Source organism: Vicugna pacos, chromosome 31 (genome assembly GCF_048564905.1).
Source record: "Vicugna pacos chromosome 31, VicPac4, whole genome shotgun sequence".
Lineage (NCBI taxonomy): Eukaryota > Metazoa > Chordata > Mammalia > Artiodactyla > Camelidae > Vicugna > Vicugna pacos.
The window spans coordinates 17,175,355-17,193,582 of NC_133017.1; the positions used below are offsets into that span (position 1 = coordinate 17,175,355).

General features: G+C 44.8%; 1 protein-coding gene and 1 long non-coding RNA gene across 2 annotated transcripts in view; one reads left to right on the top strand and one right to left on the bottom strand.

The window, feature by feature from the left end:
* Positions 1-637: 637 nt before the first annotated feature.
* ELP3 (elongator acetyltransferase complex subunit 3) overlaps positions 638-18,228 on the bottom strand; it is an 80,468-nt gene continuing 62,877 nt past the window's right edge. The window contains exon 15 of the mRNA XM_006203196.4: positions 638-2,161. Within this exon, the coding sequence (XP_006203258.1) occupies positions 2,085-2,161 (77 nt within the window). The 3' untranslated portion in view covers positions 638-2,084. The remainder of the gene's footprint in view (positions 2,162-18,228) is intronic.
* On the top strand, positions 2,835-7,827 carry LOC140690562 (uncharacterized). Its single transcript, XR_012065863.1, has 3 exons — positions 2,835-2,951; positions 3,661-3,721; positions 7,556-7,827. It is a non-coding gene; the product is annotated as an uncharacterized lncRNA (long non-coding RNA).

The window sequence follows — 18,228 nt, forward strand, 5'->3', positions numbered from 1 at the left end:
TGAATTCTGTGTACGTGATCTTTCTTTTTCTTTTTTCGAACCTTGATGGAATGTATCTCTGACTTGCTTCATGTTCTTTGTCCAGGCAGGACGTAAAACTGGGCTGAAAACCGTGCTTCCCTGGAGCAGCTCCTCGGAGTTATCTGAGAGGTTGTCTTCCGGTCTATAGCCCTCAGTCCGCCTCGGATGAAACTTTTCTATTCCTATTATAGATTGTTCACTGATTATTTCTGTTGACAGGCTGCAGGAGCGCTACCCTCTGGCGAAGCTTTAGAAGTCCTGCAGCTTTGCACAAAGCCTGGAGCCTCGCTCCAAGGCAGGCTGCGGACAAGCTAGACAGGTATTCCGACTCTGAGCTGAGAATCCAGATGAATTAATGACTGACCTCTATTAGAAACGTGTGAACTCCCAGGCACCTTCCCTGTAAACCCTTGCTCTGTGGTTTTAAGCCTTGCAAGTGAATGCCTTTTTACAGGTTTCCAAAGGGCCTGCTTGTACGTCACACATTTCGATCCATTTAGGTCAGTAGGATGGATGAGACGATGGAGGCCCAGAGACCGAAGCTGGCGCAGGCCAGCCGGGGCCAGGACACCCTCTGTCCTGTCTCTAGGCGCGTGCGCTAACAGCCAGGATGGTGTATGCTTTATTAGTTTAATCACTTTATTTTTAAAAAGAAGAAAACAAGCGTCATTGAGAAGTAGCTGAATCCCCCGAACAGCACTCATGGAAAGCCCCTGCAGGTCCACAGCGGGCCCACGAGGACGCTGCTGCCATCTGCCTGGTGGCAGTTTAACAAAACGGCAAACGGCGCCCGGGAGACAATAAATGGTGCCACAGACAGGAAACCCAAACCTGTCAACTCATGGCAAACGTCACTGCCTTAGGAAGAAACCTGACGTGATTCTTCTCTGTGTGCTGGAGATTTTATTTTACGAATCTTTAGGGGAATCGGTGCCATTTAATAAATGTTTGTCAGGTACCACAAATCAGGGGCTACAGGGTTAAGTCACGCTCTTAAACTCACCTGAGGGCTGAGTCTCCTTAGTGGATTGTCTGGAAGTTACAGAGGCAGTTCTGTATGATGAACCTTGGAAAAGGCCAATAATCTGTTTCTTATTTTTAGACTTGGGCGTGATTTTTTTTTTTTGCTTTCATACATGAGATTAACACTGACTTTTCTCTGTTTAAAACCAACCAGAATCCACCTGCAAGGAAGTGCAGGGAACAGCTCCCGTGGACGCGCACCCTGACTTAGGGCCACAGGAACTCAGCCCGGTCTACGGTGGAGTCCGCCTGCTCAGGATGGACAGACGGAGGAGCCGCACGCTTCTCCGGGCGTAAGTGCCGCCCACGCTGTTGTGCAGCTGTCAAGGGCATGGGAACCGACTGGATGTTGTGGTGATGGCCCTCTGTAGGCGGGATGCCCCCAGATGACAAAGGCTGGTTTCAAGCTCAAAACACAAACCAACAACTCACTTCTCTCCCCATCACACTGTTATTTCAAACACCCGCACAGGAACCAGAATGAGTTCCATTAAAACAAAAGCTCATTTTCTAAACTTGTGCTGGAATGCACACGTAGTTACAGGCCACCGATCAGCTTATACTGTAGGGACAAGTCAGGTTTTCACATGGCCCAGCCTGACTTGTCCCTATAGTATATATAAATAAGTTACTCCCAGGTTTCTTCCTCCAATGACCTAGTCAGTTTCATTTTGGGATTATCATGTCCAAACGAGTTGATTAATTTGCTTTTGTCACTGTGGATGAGTAGTGGTAGGTCACCTGCAGGCCTCATGCAGAATTTAGAAACTGGATACATGACCTAGAACAGGACTGATGTCTTGTGAACATGCAGAAGGGGACAGTGCGGGAGGGCTGAGCGTCAAGGCTGCGAGCGCTTGGTCAGTGGATACCCAGCCCTGAGCAGGTTTCCAGCCTGCAGCTCCAGGGTGAGGGTGGGGCTCCTTGCCAGGGGGCCGTGAGGTCCATCTGTTTTGCTCGGCCTCTCTGTTGAGTATCCAAGACATCCTGAATCTGTTTTCTACCAGGGAGGAGATGCAGCAGGTGGACTGGCACAGCTGTTACTTCAGCGTCTTTACCATGTACGGACCTTGCAATCTGTAGCCAATCTTCCTGTAATAATTCCTGGTGCCGACCCCTGGAAAGAAGCAGGAAAACAAAAGCAGGAAGTCTCTAGTCAGCATAACTTCAGTAACCCTCCAAAGCCAGAGAGGTGCCCCTCCTGGCCAGACCCCTTCCCGCTCCCACGCTCATCCAGGGACCAAGTTCCACTCCAGATCGACTCTCTCTGTAATAAGTTTGGAACTTTTAAAAACTCTGAATTCAAGTTGCACTAAAACACAACCTCCGTACTTCAGAGCTTGTGCGTTTACAACCCTCCGCGGGCACAGTGCAGCACGACCCCAGATGAATGAGGGCTGGACTTCACGTGGGGGAGGCCAGGCCACGCTCCAGATGAAGGCACGGCACTCTGGCTTCCGGGAGGGCCGACCAAGGAGGAGGGAGAGAAGCAGGGTCCCCGCAGCTGCCAGCAGTGAAGGTATGTGACTGAGAAAGGGACCTCGCTGACAGCGCCACTCATGCAGGGCGAAGATTTCACCAAAACAGCATCCACGACATTCAATTCATGCTACTGGGTTTGCATTTCACTATTCTGTAGCTTTGTTTGTACTGACTGGTGTATTTATTTTGATATATGAGCAGTAATAAGCACTGGGAGTTTACACTGGTTTTATGTTTGCATACATTTAAGGAATATGCTGATTTAAGTAGGTACTAAAGATACGTGAACTTTTTTTCTTTAAAAGGAATCTATGTATTATGTTTGAGAAACACTGTCCTAAATGGAGCCTGTACAATCAAACGTAGAAGAAGCTGAGCTCACAGGCAGATAAAGCATGGCTTGTGTGGATTACTGATGGGAGTGGGTAAGAGAATGGACTTTTGATCAGTTAGATATGGGTTTAAGACCTGTCATTTTAAGGTCTGTGGCCTTGGCCAATTACTTAATTTCTCTGAACCTACATTTTATCATCTGTAATAATGTACCTGTATTTTAAGGATGCTGAATATGAAATAAGATAGTCCTTGAAACGTGTTTAGTCCAGAGTCTGGGAAAAAGCCAGTTCCTCGGAAATATTGGCTGTCATTATTTTAAAGTTTTTCATGATCTGATACCCGATTTTATTTCTGGCTCCATCTCTTGCTACCACTCGTCCCTGAAACACTATGTTTCAGCCTTGGTGAGCTAATTTTTCTAAATTCCCTGCATGTCTGGCTCTTTGCCTAGCTTCTCAGTCTCTGCTCCTGCTGGTCCCTCTAGCAAATTAATCAAACCCAAGGAGGGGGTCGTGGGAACCTGTGATTGACAAACTGTTGGTCAGAAGCACAGGTGACAACCTGGACTTGTGACTGGCATCAGAAGTGGGGGGGGGGTCTTGTGGGACTGAGTCCTCAACCTATGGGGTCTGCTGCTACCTCCAGGGACAGTGTCAGAACCGAGTTAACGTGGGCCACCCAGCTGGTGTGGCAGAACTGCGTGATGTGTGGAGAACCCTCACCTCTGGGGGCAGGGGTGGTGGGGTATTCAGAGTACGTGTGTAGGGTAACTGAAGACAGTGGAGCTTTTCCTCACAGGCTTTGCCTCCGCAGCTCTCCCCACGGTGCGCCGTGAGCGTGGTCGGCCTCCGCACGAGGGGTAAGCTCTGCATGTCTTGTTCACTGTTCTGTATTCCTCGTGATCAGAACGGTGTGCGACATCACAGCATGGCTCGCCTTCCCCGGTCTAGTCTGATTCTTTAGCCCAAACACTTGTGATTTAGGAACAGGATCTCCTACCATGCTTTGTTTCTTACGCCCTTCAAAATTTCTCAAGTATTAAGAAAATGGAACTGAAGCGGATGTGATGGAGGTAACAGAACCGTATCATGTGACAACAGGCCACAGGAGAATTTCCCTTTTAATCCAAGGATTACTGACATTCCGTCTTGCACAGTTTCACCTTGTCTTTGTGTCCTAGTCACGACTTCTGTTCAGCATCAGGGCTTGGGGTGGCGTAGGGGGAAGACAAAAACACGAACATGTGACGGGTCAGGCAGCCCCTCAGACCCACTGGATCCAGGGAGACGTCTCACAGCCCGCAGCTGGGCACCACCGCTGTATCCCTGGCATTATCTCCTAAAGCTCTAGAGCCATAAACACACCCTGTGCCCCAGCACTTATCCCCCCCAAGTGAAAAGAGAAATGAATGCTTACAGCCAACAAAAGACACGCTACTCATAATATCCAAAACAGGAAATAACCCATATATCTATCAACTCTAGAACGGGTAAGTTATGGTATTTTCACACAACGGGGTACTTACTAAACTGCGAAAGAACGGAAGGAACTATAGCACCCGCAACAACACGGATGAATACCACAGACCTAATTTTGCACAAAAGAAACCAGGTATAAAAGAGTCCATCAGTGCAAAGTTCAGAAACAGGCAAAACCATACAGTGATAGAAGTCAAAACACTGGTTCTGTTTGGAAGAAGACAGGGACTGAAAGAACAGGGGAGTCTTCCAGAGTGCCGAAAATGGTGTATCTCGATCTGGGTTAGAAGTTACTTGGGAACAGACATGCAAAACTTAAGTGGTACACTTAAAATGTACTTTATTGCATGTATGTTACATCTCAATTAAAAAAAAAATTCAAGGAGAGGCACATCCAATTACTAGATGTTCAGTGTGTTTTGAGAGCTCAATTTGCCCACAGAATTCATTGAAATAAGGCAGAGGAGTAGGATGAGAGGAAGATGGTTAAGAAACCCTTACTGGAATGACTATTATCAGAGAGATGTCCTGGAAGTCATTCACTGCAGTGCTTTCCGTTGCTAGAATCCTATATGCTAGAAACTTTCTCTGGGTTTAGACTATACATTCAGCCTAACTCCACTCTGGGACATGACGGCATTCGGCAGAGGCACAGGCACCTTAAGATTCAAACGTGCTTTTCCGCATCGTCAGTTACATGTGCAGCCCACAACATAAATCATCTAAGAATTTGGATCAGAGAAGTGATGTGATTGACTTCAGCTTGAACGCGGTCACTCTGACTGCTGTTTTGAGAACAGAATGAAAGCTCCTGCAGGGCAGGGAGTTTTACCCACAGAACTGCTGCTCCCTGAAGCAAAGGCTGTGCATATTAGGTGCTCAGCCAGTACCTGCTCAATGAATGAACGAGTGATCAAGGGCAGAAACAGGGAGACCAGTTAGGAAGCGAATGCGACACTCCAGGTCAGAGATGGCGCTGGCTCAGAGCAGTCACAGTGGTGAAGAGGAGGGGGGATCTGGAAACAGCATCAAAAGAATTTGTTGACAGATGGAGGGTGTGACATAAAGAGGGGCCCAAGAGGACGCTAAGGTTTCTGGTCTGAGTACAGGAATGGTTTGGAGGAAGAATGAAGGGCCGTTTAATGAGACTGACAGGCGGGGAGAAGCAGCACAGGAGGACGCCAGGAGCTCGGTTTGGGCCACGCTGCCGGGCGTTTAAGTGGAGGTGCTGAGTAATCTGTGATTTTGGAAGCCTTTCTTGTTGCTCTTAGTCTTTCCTGGATACTGGTTCGGAAAGAAATTTTTAACTGCAGTATAGCTGATTTAGAAAATTATTAGTTTCAGGTGCGCCACAAACTGATGCAAAATTCTTGTAATTATACTTCATTTAAAGTTGTTATAAAGTGTGGGCTCCATTCCCGGTGCTGTGCAGTATATTCTGTATCCTTGTAGCTTGTGCCTCTGAATCCCCTCCCCTGCCTCTCCCCACTGGTAGCCACTCGCCTGCTCTCTGCACCTGTGAGTCTGCTGGGAAGACAGTTCTGACTGGGCAGTTGTCTCTCGGGGAGCTGGCTGAGGAAGGAACAGGTGTGGGCGAGGCAGAGGGGGAGGCTGAAGGCAGCCTGGGTCCTTTGTGGTACCGCTGAACCATGAGCCAACGACCCCAGACGCTGCTCAGCCCAGGTGCTGTTATGAAATAATGTTTTCCATTTGGTTTAAGCCTCTTTGTTTTGGTATTTTTTTGGTACTGTAATAAAATGTACATAAGATAAATCTACCATTTTTAAGTGTACAGTTTAGTGGAATTAAATACACTCACCTTGTTATGCAATCCTCACCCCTATCCATCTCCAGAACTCTTCCTCCCATACAGCTGAAATTCTGTATCGCTAAACAAAGCTCCCCGCCACCCCTATCTATTCCTGGCAACCCCCATTCTATTTTCTGTCTCTATGAATCTGGCTACTCTAGGTACCTCATTTAAGTGGAATCATTTAGTATTTGTCTTTTTGTGACTGGCTTATTTCACTTGGTATAGTATCTTCAAGGTTCATCCATGCTGAGTTTCAACCATCGAGTTGAGTTCTGTGTTGCTTGTAACTGAAAATACTGAAACTGACATGTGAGCTTGAGAACAGGAAGAGAGAAACACACGAGGTCAAGGCGCCACTTAAAACCACAAATCAGGGTGCCCACGCTGCTCCCCTGCTGTCACGTCCCCAGCCTGACAGAGTCCTCCAAGTCCAGTCTGGTTTACCTCTTCAGCTTTAGCTCCTGCCACAACTGACCTCACTCCTCACGGTCCAGGGTGACCAAGCCAGGCGTAACTTCACTGCTCCACGGAGCTGGCTCTGCAGCTGCCACCGCACGGGGCACCCCCTTGGACCCCCACTCGGACACCACCACCACCACCAGGAGACCTCTGCACACACCACCCCCCTCCAGGCTGGCTGTCCCTCACGGAGAGCTCTGCTGCTCTGGTACCCACGCTGTGCTCTATTTTACTTGCATGCCCAGCCCCATCTAGACTGTGAGCCTTTTGAAGCCCATGATTTCCATCCTCAGGGCTTAGCACAGTGTCTGCATATAATCAACATGCAATAAATGCTTGCAGACTTCTTGTCCTGCAGTCAGTTATTGTTATGTTGTGCACATATGCAGAAATGTGCTCCTCGGGGATGTATTTAAAAAAAAAAGAAAAAAGAAAAGAAAGAACTGGCCCTGTGTTAGCTGCCAGGTAGTGAGAACAACCCAATGTAAAAGGGATGAAGAGCACGGCTCTTTAGTCTAGTTACAGATTTCCTACTTTGTTAGCTTAAAGATTTAGAGGCAGTGTTCTGATTTTACACTATTCTCTCTAACTAATAAAAACTGCCCCTGAAGTTTTCAGAACTATTTCTGGCGTTCTATACTTCTAATTTTACAAAACAGATGCCATTTCCCATGGACTTAAAACAATTATGGAGAATTTCAAGTACACAGAGGAAGAGCTGACAGTATATTGGACCTCCACAAACTCACTAGCCAGCTCCAAGTTATCAGTTCATCCATCAGACCTCTACTGCGTCTAGCTTTCTACCCATGTGAAGTCAAAAAGCGTATTTAATGCTTCCTTTTGGTCCTGCTCAGCTCAGTCACTGGAGGCATATTTAACTGTCCTCTTTCAAATAAAGATGAGAATAATCTTTATCGTCTTCTTTCCCACGCATTACCAGCTTGAAGATGTGCAGTTGGTCAATGTGCTTTACTTCCCCAAACATGCCATGACCTGCCCTGCCCACCACGAAGAGCTGAGAGGTAAGAGAGAAGCCGCGCCTCCCCTGACGCAGGACTGGACGGCCCCAGGCTCCGGCGTGCCCCGATTTCTTACGGATGCTGGTCAGAGGAACAGCTTTCCTGGGGTGCAACCAAGCATTCCTCAGCGACGATTCCCACCAAGCCCCGGGCTCCCCAGGGCCCCGACCTTGGCCCTGACACAGGTGGCGGGCCCTAGAAACGACCACCACCGTGAGGAGAGGCGCTCAGGCTTTGCTTTCTGAAGGAAAGGCACATTTTCAAGCTCCTGTCCTTGTTTTTGACAACGCACATTAGCACCAAGATGGAAGGTTTACTTCTGACCTTCAGGGGAGCTTTGAGTATTGTGGGGAGAGAAATCTGACCTCTAGCCAGTCTGGACTCCAACCTCTTACTTAAACATCTAAACAAAAATATTCCCCATTTGTATTTCTTTGTGCCTCTTTGTTTCTGGGAAGAAAGATTTCCCTTCGTTTCTACACTCTGCAGAACAGGCTGGCAAAAGTCTGCGCATTCTTAGCCAGCTTAGAAGGGAACGTGCCATCACCAGGGCCGGGTGAAGGCCACACTCTGTCCCCATCTGCTTTCCTGTTCGCAGGGCTCCGAGACAGTCCTCGTCACAGTAACTTTCCTCTTGTTAGCCAGCCAAGAAAAAGCAATTACATTTCACAGCTGACGTCAGCCAACCTCCTGGACTGACTGACGTGGGCAGCTGTCTCACAGGCCTCGGCGTGACGCTGCTCCTGCCCTTGAGGAGACGCGGCAGGCTGCGCAAGTGCCCGAGTTCCCCACCTGACAGCCGGCTCGCCTCTGCTGGTCCCCGGGCTGGGGAGGGAGCAGGAGGGCCAGATGTGAGCCGTCTTGGGGCCTGATCAGCAGAGCCAGCAGCTGTCGGGGGCAGGACGGGCTACATGCTTGCTTATTTTATCCTCCAAGTTACCAAACCCACAACCCCATTCTACCTGTATCACAGGGGCCTTCTCCCGCCTCTTGGAGGCAGGATAAATATTTCTATCTTCACTACTTCACTATGATGTCAATGAAAGGACAGAAGGTAAAAAAAGAATCCCCTGAATCGTGCCTAGAGGGCCACTCTGAGCTTCAGCTTCAGGGACCAGCCTCTGTATTTTACCTTGCAGGCCTCCACCACTGCCCTACGAGGTACACCTCTCTCGGGAGAGGAAAAGAAACACATGTGTGCGCATAGACTTCTGATATTAAAAACTAGGGCATTAAAATGATAGGTGATGTTGTAGCTGTGGGTACACAGCCCCAGGGCCGAGTATTACATGGAGGCAGACACCGTCCGCTCCAGGTGGACGGGAGGAGCAGAGAGCCGGCCAGGGCAGCACGGGGCAGGAAAGGCCTCCTGCCCCTGGCCTTCCCCAGCTCTGCCCTCTGGCCTGTGGCTCCAGGGCTGCTGCCGAGAGCTGCCAGCCTCGCCCTGAACTGCAGCATAGTGGGGACCAGGGCGGCAGCACTGCTCTGCACCAAGTGCCTTCTAGCCCCTCCAGGTGGGCAGAAACGCCTCTGCGTCCTCACCCCCCTCCCTCTGTGAAAGCTGCACGCCAGTTAGCTCGGGATCGTTTCCCTTTCTCTAAAAACTGAGGAGAGAGAGGCAATCACCTTAAAAAGTGCCAAGTGCCGTAGCCACTGGCTCCAGAGCAGTTAATCATGGGCTGGCTCATAATTATCAACTGTGTGTTAAGGGATCACAAAACCTTAAGGATGAATCAAAGACGGAAATGGAACAAACCTCACTGTTTACTTAAATTCTCCTCTGATTCTATATTAGAAAATACGGAATCCATTTTAAAATAAACACAGAGGAAGTGGATGAAAGGCGTAAATTAGTCAATACGGTACCTGATTTAACTGCAAAACTTTGTTTCTCCGTGTTACCACAGCCTTTTCTTTCCGGGGGGTAATCCCACACCAGAGTAAAGACTTAGAAACTGAAAATAAACCCACATTCCCTTTAAGAGAAAGTAAGTCAGGAGCAGGAAGTGAGCCTCAACTCAACGTAGCTTGTGATTCTGACTAACTCCATCTCAAAACAAAAGCAGCAACAGCTTTAAAGCCGAGGGACTCTAAAGGACAAAGCAAGAGGAAGATGACAGTTTTTGAGCAGTTGTACGCTAGGCACTGCATGCTAGATGCTCCACACGTACCAACCAAGACTGAGATCACTATCCTGTGAGGAACGTGAAAGGCTAGTTTCAGCAAGGGTCACGACTCAAGGTCGCACAGCTCAGAAGATGAACCATCTCTCAGAGCCAGCTTAGCTCCGGGCCTCACACGGGCTTCCTGAGGCGCCACGGCGCCTGTGCCGCGGGTACCGCCTGCCCCTGCTTCCCCAGCTCTGGCTTTACACATCAAGTTGGCCCTGGTAATAACACAGCCATGGTGTGTGTGTGTGTGTTTTTTTTTTTTTAAACAGCACAGAGAGGACATCAGACTGGTCTTGATCATCTTGTCTCCTATACTTCTGTCCAGTTTCTCGGTGCCCTTTGTTTGATAAATCACTAGATGAAACAAGTATGTAACCTTATTTCCCTTTGATACACAAGGCTCAGTAAGAAATAGAATAATTACCTATAAAAGGGTCCGCAAACAGGCAGACAACAGAAAACTTTGTTAACAGATATGGCTTACCAATGTGAGAACTACTGGGAAGGGGGATACTTTTTAACAACCGCTTGATAAATGTGGTCACCTATTTGTTAAAATGAAGAGAAATACGATGTAGAGGTTAGAGGAAAAAAGCAACAAAGATGGAACGATGACGGACACTTGGACCGCAGAGGAAGAGCAGACACATCAGGAGTGTTTAAGCTCACAGAAAAGGCGGCTTCGGGTCTGATTACGGCAGACTCACCGATTAGGGCCCACTTCCCAGCTGAGGACAACTTAAAAATTCAGACAAAATTAAAAATGCTTCCATTAAGAAGTATCAAAGGTCTTAACAGTTACCGGTTGTCGGGCAGACAACAGGGAGAAGACGCGAGCCCTGGGAAGGCGGCGGAGCGCCTTCCGCGCTGCAGCGGCCGCCAGCCCGCGAAGGGCAGCGACACCCGCGGAGGCCGCAGACCCCGGCGGGGGCGGGGGCGGGGCGCAGTCACGTGACCGCCGGGAGCCGGGCGCACTGCCCCGCTACCGCCTCCCTCCCCTCCGCGCGGGGCTGGCTCTGTGCTGGGTGCGAGGCGGGGGAGCAGCTGAGAGGCAGGGTTGCTTAAAAGACTCAAGGAGGTGGAATGAAGGAACAAGGGTCTGAATTGAGAGCCTGGCAGAGGTGAGGCGCCCAGCACAACAGCCCCGTTCTGGACTGTTCTCTGGAGGGCTCCACTCTGAAGTGGGGGGAGGGGTCACCTAGATGTCCTGGATAAACCTCAAGCCTTGTTCCTGGACAGCGAGTGCTCTCAGATGCCTGGCCAAAGGAAACAGACCCTCCTTGGAGGAAGCTACCACCACCAAGGTCTTGAAGTATTCCTGAAAGCGAATTCTCTCATCAAGTGCTCAGCAAATAATAAAAACCATGAGGTACACTTCGAGCAAGACAACACGATGAGAGGTGAGAGCCTGCAGACTCCAGATGGGAAAACACTTGCCACCGCTGTAGAAGGGCTCTGCTTACCACTTACGTGCAGACAGAAGCTGAAGTTAAGAATGTTTAAAAGCAACAGGACACTATAAAACATGATGTAACGGAGTTGAAAAAGATACCAGAAATCAGAGGACTGAGAGATAAGGACTAAGGCCTCAGTGGATGAGTTTAACAGGAGATCAGACTTAATCAGTGAACTGTAAATGAGGTCAATCAACAATGAAGGACAGAAAAGCAGAATAACATGGGTGGGGGAAGAGCATAAGAAACACCATGGATACAACGAGTAGGTCTGATGTGTGTTTAACTGGAGGAGCAGGAAGAGGGGGTAAGAGAATGGGACAGAGTCAGTATATGAATTGGAGGCTGAAAATTACCTGGAACTTAAAAAAAAAAATCAACTATCAATTAAACCCAATGAAACCTAAGCAAGGCCCAGTAGGGGAAATGCATATCTAGAGAATCATAGAAAAACTAGAGAAAACAATTAAAAGTAAAGATGACATTTGAAAAAAATCATAAAAGCAGCCAAAGGGATAGCCTCAAAGACAGAAGACATATGACTTCTCAACAGCATCACTAAAAGCCGGAAGACAGGGGAAAGACAGCTTCAAGATGTTGAAAGAAAATAAATGTAAACCCAGAAATCTATACTTGTAAGTACAGTAAGTGAAAACTTACTTCAAGAATAAGAAAAACAGACACTTCATACAATCAAAACTAGAATAACTTGCTACCAGCAGATTATTACTAAAATAAAATCTTTAGGCACAGAGAAAACAATACTTGCAAATTACCAAATTAGTCATCAATAGTAAAAACAGATAAACTGTGATATAGCCACATTCACAGAATCCTATATGTCAATGAGAATGAATAAAACACCTTAGAGATGCAGCAACAACTGAAGAGCAAAGAAAGTGGTAAATATACCAGTGAACCTAAATGAATAATAATTATATATAACAACAATAATAATAATGCCTTGTGGATTTCTGAAAAAATACATCACACAGGCAGTTCAGAAAAGAGGATCTCTAAATGGCCAATAGTATATGAAAAGGTAGTCAACTCAATTAGTCATCAAGGAATGTAAATCAAAACTACAGAGAAATTCCATTACATCTCATCATACTGAACAACTGAAACTCTTACACATTCCTGGTGGGAATGAAAATTGGTAGCACCTTAGAAACCACTTTGCGGACTTAAAGTTGAACACGTGTACTCCCTAAAATCCAGCAATGCCACTCCTAGGTACATATTCCACAGAAATGTGTGTTTCTGGGTCCCAAGATACATGTAGAAAAATATTCATAAGCCCAAACTGGAAACTACCCCAATACCCAGCAAGAGTAAGACAGATAAACTGTGAGATATCTGAATAATGGAACCCTGCCTATCCATGAAAATGAATGAACACAGTCACACACAGTATGACTCAGTCTGACAGTGTTCCACAAAAGTAGCCTGAACAACAACAAAAATACACTAAAATGATCCCACTTATCTAAAATTAAAAACAACAAAACTAAACTATATTGTTAAATGATTCATAATTAGGTAGTGGACTATGAGGAAACACATGGAAGAAAATAGAAACAAAAAAAAAGGTTACTGGGGGAAGGAAGATGGCAAGGAGTGGGGAGGGGACTACGACTGGGAAGGGGCAAGAGGGGGCGCTTTTTGGATGGTGGTTATGCTTTGACCTAAGTGAGGATTACACACACATTGGTTAAGCAATTCATTTTTAACATTTAATGAACCTGGCTGTCTGTTTGCTATAGTTTACTGTCAACTTTTAAAAATGAAAAAGAGAGGGCAAGATCAAGTTATTTCAATGACATGAATGCTTCTTTAAATGTGGAAATAAATCCGTTCTTCATGCATATGGAAAATCAAGCAAGGACGTGGGTTCCACCGGACAAAAAAGGACATGAAATTTCTAATGTGATTCAACAGAGGGAGAAATAAGGAAGTTTAATTGATCAAGTATTTACTGAGTATATATACTAGGAGCCTGGAAATTAAAGAATTTTATCTCTAGGAATTCTTCAAGGAAGGAAATACTCTGGCCTAGTAATTTAGACATTTTCATGTCTGAAGCAGGAAAATGAGTTAGAAGTCTGGAGGCACCTTCCTGTTCTCTGACATGACCTTTGTTAGCACACAAAGCTGGGCTTCATTGCTAGTTGTGCTGGACTGAATTAAAATTGAGCCCATATCTCATTCCTAAAGCCAAACTTGAAAAAAGAGAAAATATGCTAAATCTATCCTTTGAAACTTAAATCTCTGATTTTCCTGATGAGATGCAAAAGATTGAGATAATGATTCATGATCATTTAATAGAAAAAAAAATCAGTGAAATAAAAAATTCAAAGAACTGTTTTAATTACTTTTGGGTTCAATTAATCGACAGTTATTGAGTGCTTGATATATGCCTAGGCAAATGTATTCATTAGTTTCGTTCATTTGCTCCTGAAATGGACTTTATTACATCTCATTGATCTTTTAGTAAGATGGTAATATTTCACTCTTCAACAATGCACACTGATATCAGAGTTGGGGAAAGGTGTTTATTCTGAATGTTTGAAAATGAGCCAATTAATTCAATGACCTAAATCTCTGAAAAAGAATTTTTTTCCTCTATTCTGTTAAAAAAAAACCAACAACCCTTACAAGGTTACCCACACATAATCTTAGCTCTTCAAAGCAGCTGGTTATTGCAAGTCATTCACACAGCACATTAGTATATTATTCTCCATCACCTTGGAAGATGCAGAGAATATTTCAGAAGTTTAAGATTCAACCTGTTAACCAGAGCCTAAAGGTTCCCCTGTCCCTTTTGAAATGGTTATACCAAGATAATAACAAAATACAAATGAACAAAGAATAAAAGCAGGTAACTTCTAAAGCAGGTACAGAGTCTAGACAGATGCTACCATGCTGACTTACAGTAGGGAGACGCTGGAGGTCATCCTACAGCTCTGACATTTATTTTTCATGGGGAGTCTGACGTAGGAGGGCCCACAATCACCTAATTCAAAAACGATGGCTCTCATTTTTGCACAGAATATTTGCTGTGTCACAGATCATTTTTACTACTCTGCTCATGTCCCAAGTCATGAGTGTGTTTCTGCAGGAGTTAAAGACTGCCATCTATCACCTGGTAGGGAGGTTTTTCTTCTATTCATAGTAAAAAAAAAAAAAAAAAAAAAAAAAAAAGAGAGAGACTTTAAGAAGGAAAATGGTAGAGTAGGAAATTCTAGAGATCAGTCTGTCTACTGAAACAATCATTAAGCTGGAGGAAACAATCAGAGCCGACTATCTGGGGACACCAGAACCTGATAAGGCACTTACAGCAACCGGGGGGTGCCTGTGAAGGGAGAGGCCACTGAACTTTAGCAAGAGGGCGGATGTGAACCACCTACCACCCCCCAGTCCTAGAGTGGCTGGCTGGAGCCAGGCTGGGCAGTAAGCTGGTGTCCTCCAACAGTTGAGGGCTGAACATTTTGTTTGGTTTGGACAATCCTGGAAGGGCTAGCGCAGACGCCTGCCTTTGTTCTGCACCCCCGCCCCCCGCCCTTGCTGTGCTGGCTTCCCCAGGGTTTCTATTCTAAGATTTGAAGAGACATACTCCCTCACCTTCCCCTGCCACCACCAACTTTTTTTTTTTTTTTTTTTTTTTTTTAGATCCAGACAGTTAAGGAAATCCCTGTCAGGTCACAGGCTAACTGCAGAGATAATGAAACAGAAATTTTAGCGACCACACGCAACAAAGATCACTGACTTTGCAAAAATAGTTTGAAAAAATACAAATGGACGACTGCAGCCCTCAAGGACAACCCCTGAGTAAGGAGAGAACCTGACTTATAATTTTTGAGTATGTGCAGTTCTGAACAACAAACTGCAAAGCATACAAAAAAATAGGAAGCTAAGGCACATTCACAAGAAAAAAAGAAGCTGACGGAAACTAAGCCTGAGGAATCCTAGACACTGGGGTTAAGAGGCAAAGTCAGCTGTGTTAATTGCGCTAAAGGAAACCATGGACAAGGGACAAAAGGAGCACAAACAAGAAAAGCAAAAGTCAACAAGTGGGACTCCATCAAACCAAAAAGCCTCTGCACTGCAAAAGAAATCCGCAAAATGAAAAGGCAACCTACAGAAGGGGAGAAAATGTTTGCAAACCATGTAAGTAAGGGGTTAACATCCAAAATATATAAACCCATACAACTCGACAATAAAAACCAGTCTGATTAAAAAAGAGGGCAGAGGAACTAAACAGACATTTTTCCAAAGATGACATCTGAATGGCCAACAGGTACACGAAAAGGTGTTGAGCACCACGAATCATCAGGGAAATGCAAGTCAGTACCACAGTGAGGTGTCCCCGCACACCTGTTAGCATGACCGTCCTCAAGAAGACAAGAGGTAACAAGTGCTGGTGAGGACGCGAAGGAAAGGGAAGCTCTGCACACCACTGGGAGAATGTGAATGGGGACAGACGCTCTAGAAAACAGAGGTTCCTCAAAAATTTAAACTACCATATGATCCAGTAAAATCCACTTCTGGGTATACATCCGAAGGGAATAAAGACAGGATAAATGCACTCCCATGTTACACAGTGTTATTCACAATAGCCAAGATACAGAAACAAGTGTCTGTCAGTGGATAATGGATGAAAAAAGTGTGACACACAGACACACACAATGAAATACAGTTCAGCCGTAAGAAAAGAGGAAATCCATTTCCATACCATTTGCAACAACACAGATGAAACTTGAGGACATTATGCTAAGTAATGTCAGTCAGATAGAGAAAGACAAATACTGTGTATCACTTACATGTGGAATCTACAAAAGCCAAACTTGTAAAAAGAGACTAGAATGGTGGTTCCCAGGGGCTGAGGGGTGGGGAAGTAAGAGGGATGATGTTTATTTAAACTTATGAACTTGAGACTTGTAGATAAGTCCTAGAGATGTAATACACAATATAGTGATTATAGACGACAATATAAAATGTGCTGAGAGGACTAGATCTTAATTATCCTCACCACAAAAAAGAAATAATTGTGTGATCTTGCAGATGTCAGTACTACTACAAGAGCAATGAAATTGTAAAATATAAATGTATCAAATCGACATGTTCTACACCTTAAACTTACAGTTATATGCCAAATATATTTCAATTAAAAAAGAAAATAAAAAGAACGAAAGGCAGTCAGAACACTGTTGGAACAAAGAGGGGACTCCAACAAAGAGAAATTATAAGAAGGAACCAAATAGAAATACTGGAGCTGAAAAGTACAACAACTAAGATGAGGGGCTGGGTTACACCATCTCCATCAAGCATACTAACACACATCACAGGGGTCTCAGGGGGAAGTGAGGGAGACAAAGGGTAGGAAAAAACATGTGAACAAATAATGGACGAAAACTTTGATGAAAGGCATGAATCTAGACGTCAAGGAAGTTCAACAAGTTCCAAGCAAATAATCTCAAAGAGATCCAGCCCGAAAAACATTACAGTCAAATTGCTGAAAGCTAAAGGCAGAGAATCCTGAAAGCAGCAAGAGAGAAGTGACTCGTCACATACAAGGGATCCTCAGTAAGATGAAGAATTGATACCAGAAAGTGTGGAGAGCAGAAAGGCAGTAGGGTGACACATTTAAAGTGCTGAGAGAAAACAAAAAACTGTCAAACAATAATTCTTTATCTGGCAAAAGTCTCTCTCAAGGATAAAGGAGAAACAGACATTTCCAGATAAACCAGAGCTAAGAAAGTCTGTTACCACTAAACCTACCCCAAAAGAAGGCTTCAGACTGAAGTGAAAGGACATTAGACAGTAACTTGAAGCCAGATGAACAAATAAGTAAACACTGGCAAAGGGAACTCTGCAAGTTCATACAAAAATATAAAAATATTATTGATCTTTTGGTGTGTAAGTCCTCTTTTTTCCCTGTATATTTTAAAAGCCAAATTCATAAAATAATAATTATAAATTTATGTTAAAGGTCAGACAGGCATAAAGATGTAACCTAAGACAATAACAATATAAATGAGAGCGAGAGATGTGCAGGAGCAGAGTATTTGCAAACTAAAATGGTATTCAAACTAAGTTATTATAAATTTAAGATGTTAATTGTAAATCATTAGGAAAGTAACCAAAAGAGAGCTGGGTTGGCTATATTATCAAACAAAACGCATTTTAAGTAAAAAAAAGTTTGCAGGAGACAAAGAAGGACGTTGCAAATTGATCAAAGGTTCAATTCGTCGAGGTTTAACAGTTATAGATACACCCAACCACAGAGCCCCAAAACATATAAAGCAAAAATGGACAGAACTGAAGGGAGAAATAAGTAGTTCTACAAGAAGAGCTGGAGATTTCAATAAACATTTTCAATAATGGATAGAAAAATCAGATCAATGAGGAAACAAGAGGACTTGAACAACACTCTAAATCAATTAGACCCAACACATCACCCAACAACAGCAGAAGACACACATTCCACTGTGGGCAGGGAGCATTCTCTAGGTTAGATCATGCATCAGGCCATAAAACAAGTCTTAAATTCTAAAACACTGAAATCTTTTTCAATCTTTCACAAAGGACTTGAATAGACATCTTTCTAAAGATAAACAAATGACAAAGAAGCACACAAAAAGATGTTCAACACTGTTAGTCATTAAGGAAATGTAAGTCAAAACCCAATAAAACATCACTTCACACCCATTAGAATGGCTATTCAAAAAAAATAAAAGGAAAATACCAAGTGCAGACAAGGACGTGGAGAAATTGCAACCCTTGTGCACTGTTGATGGGAAAGTAAAATGATGCAGCAGCTGTAGAGAACAATTTGGTGATTCCTCAAAAAGTTAAACAGAATTACCACCGACCCAGCAACTCCACTTCTGGGCACAGACACAAAGGAATTGAAAGCAGAGACTCAAATGGTTACTTGTACATCAACGTGACAGCAACATTATTCAC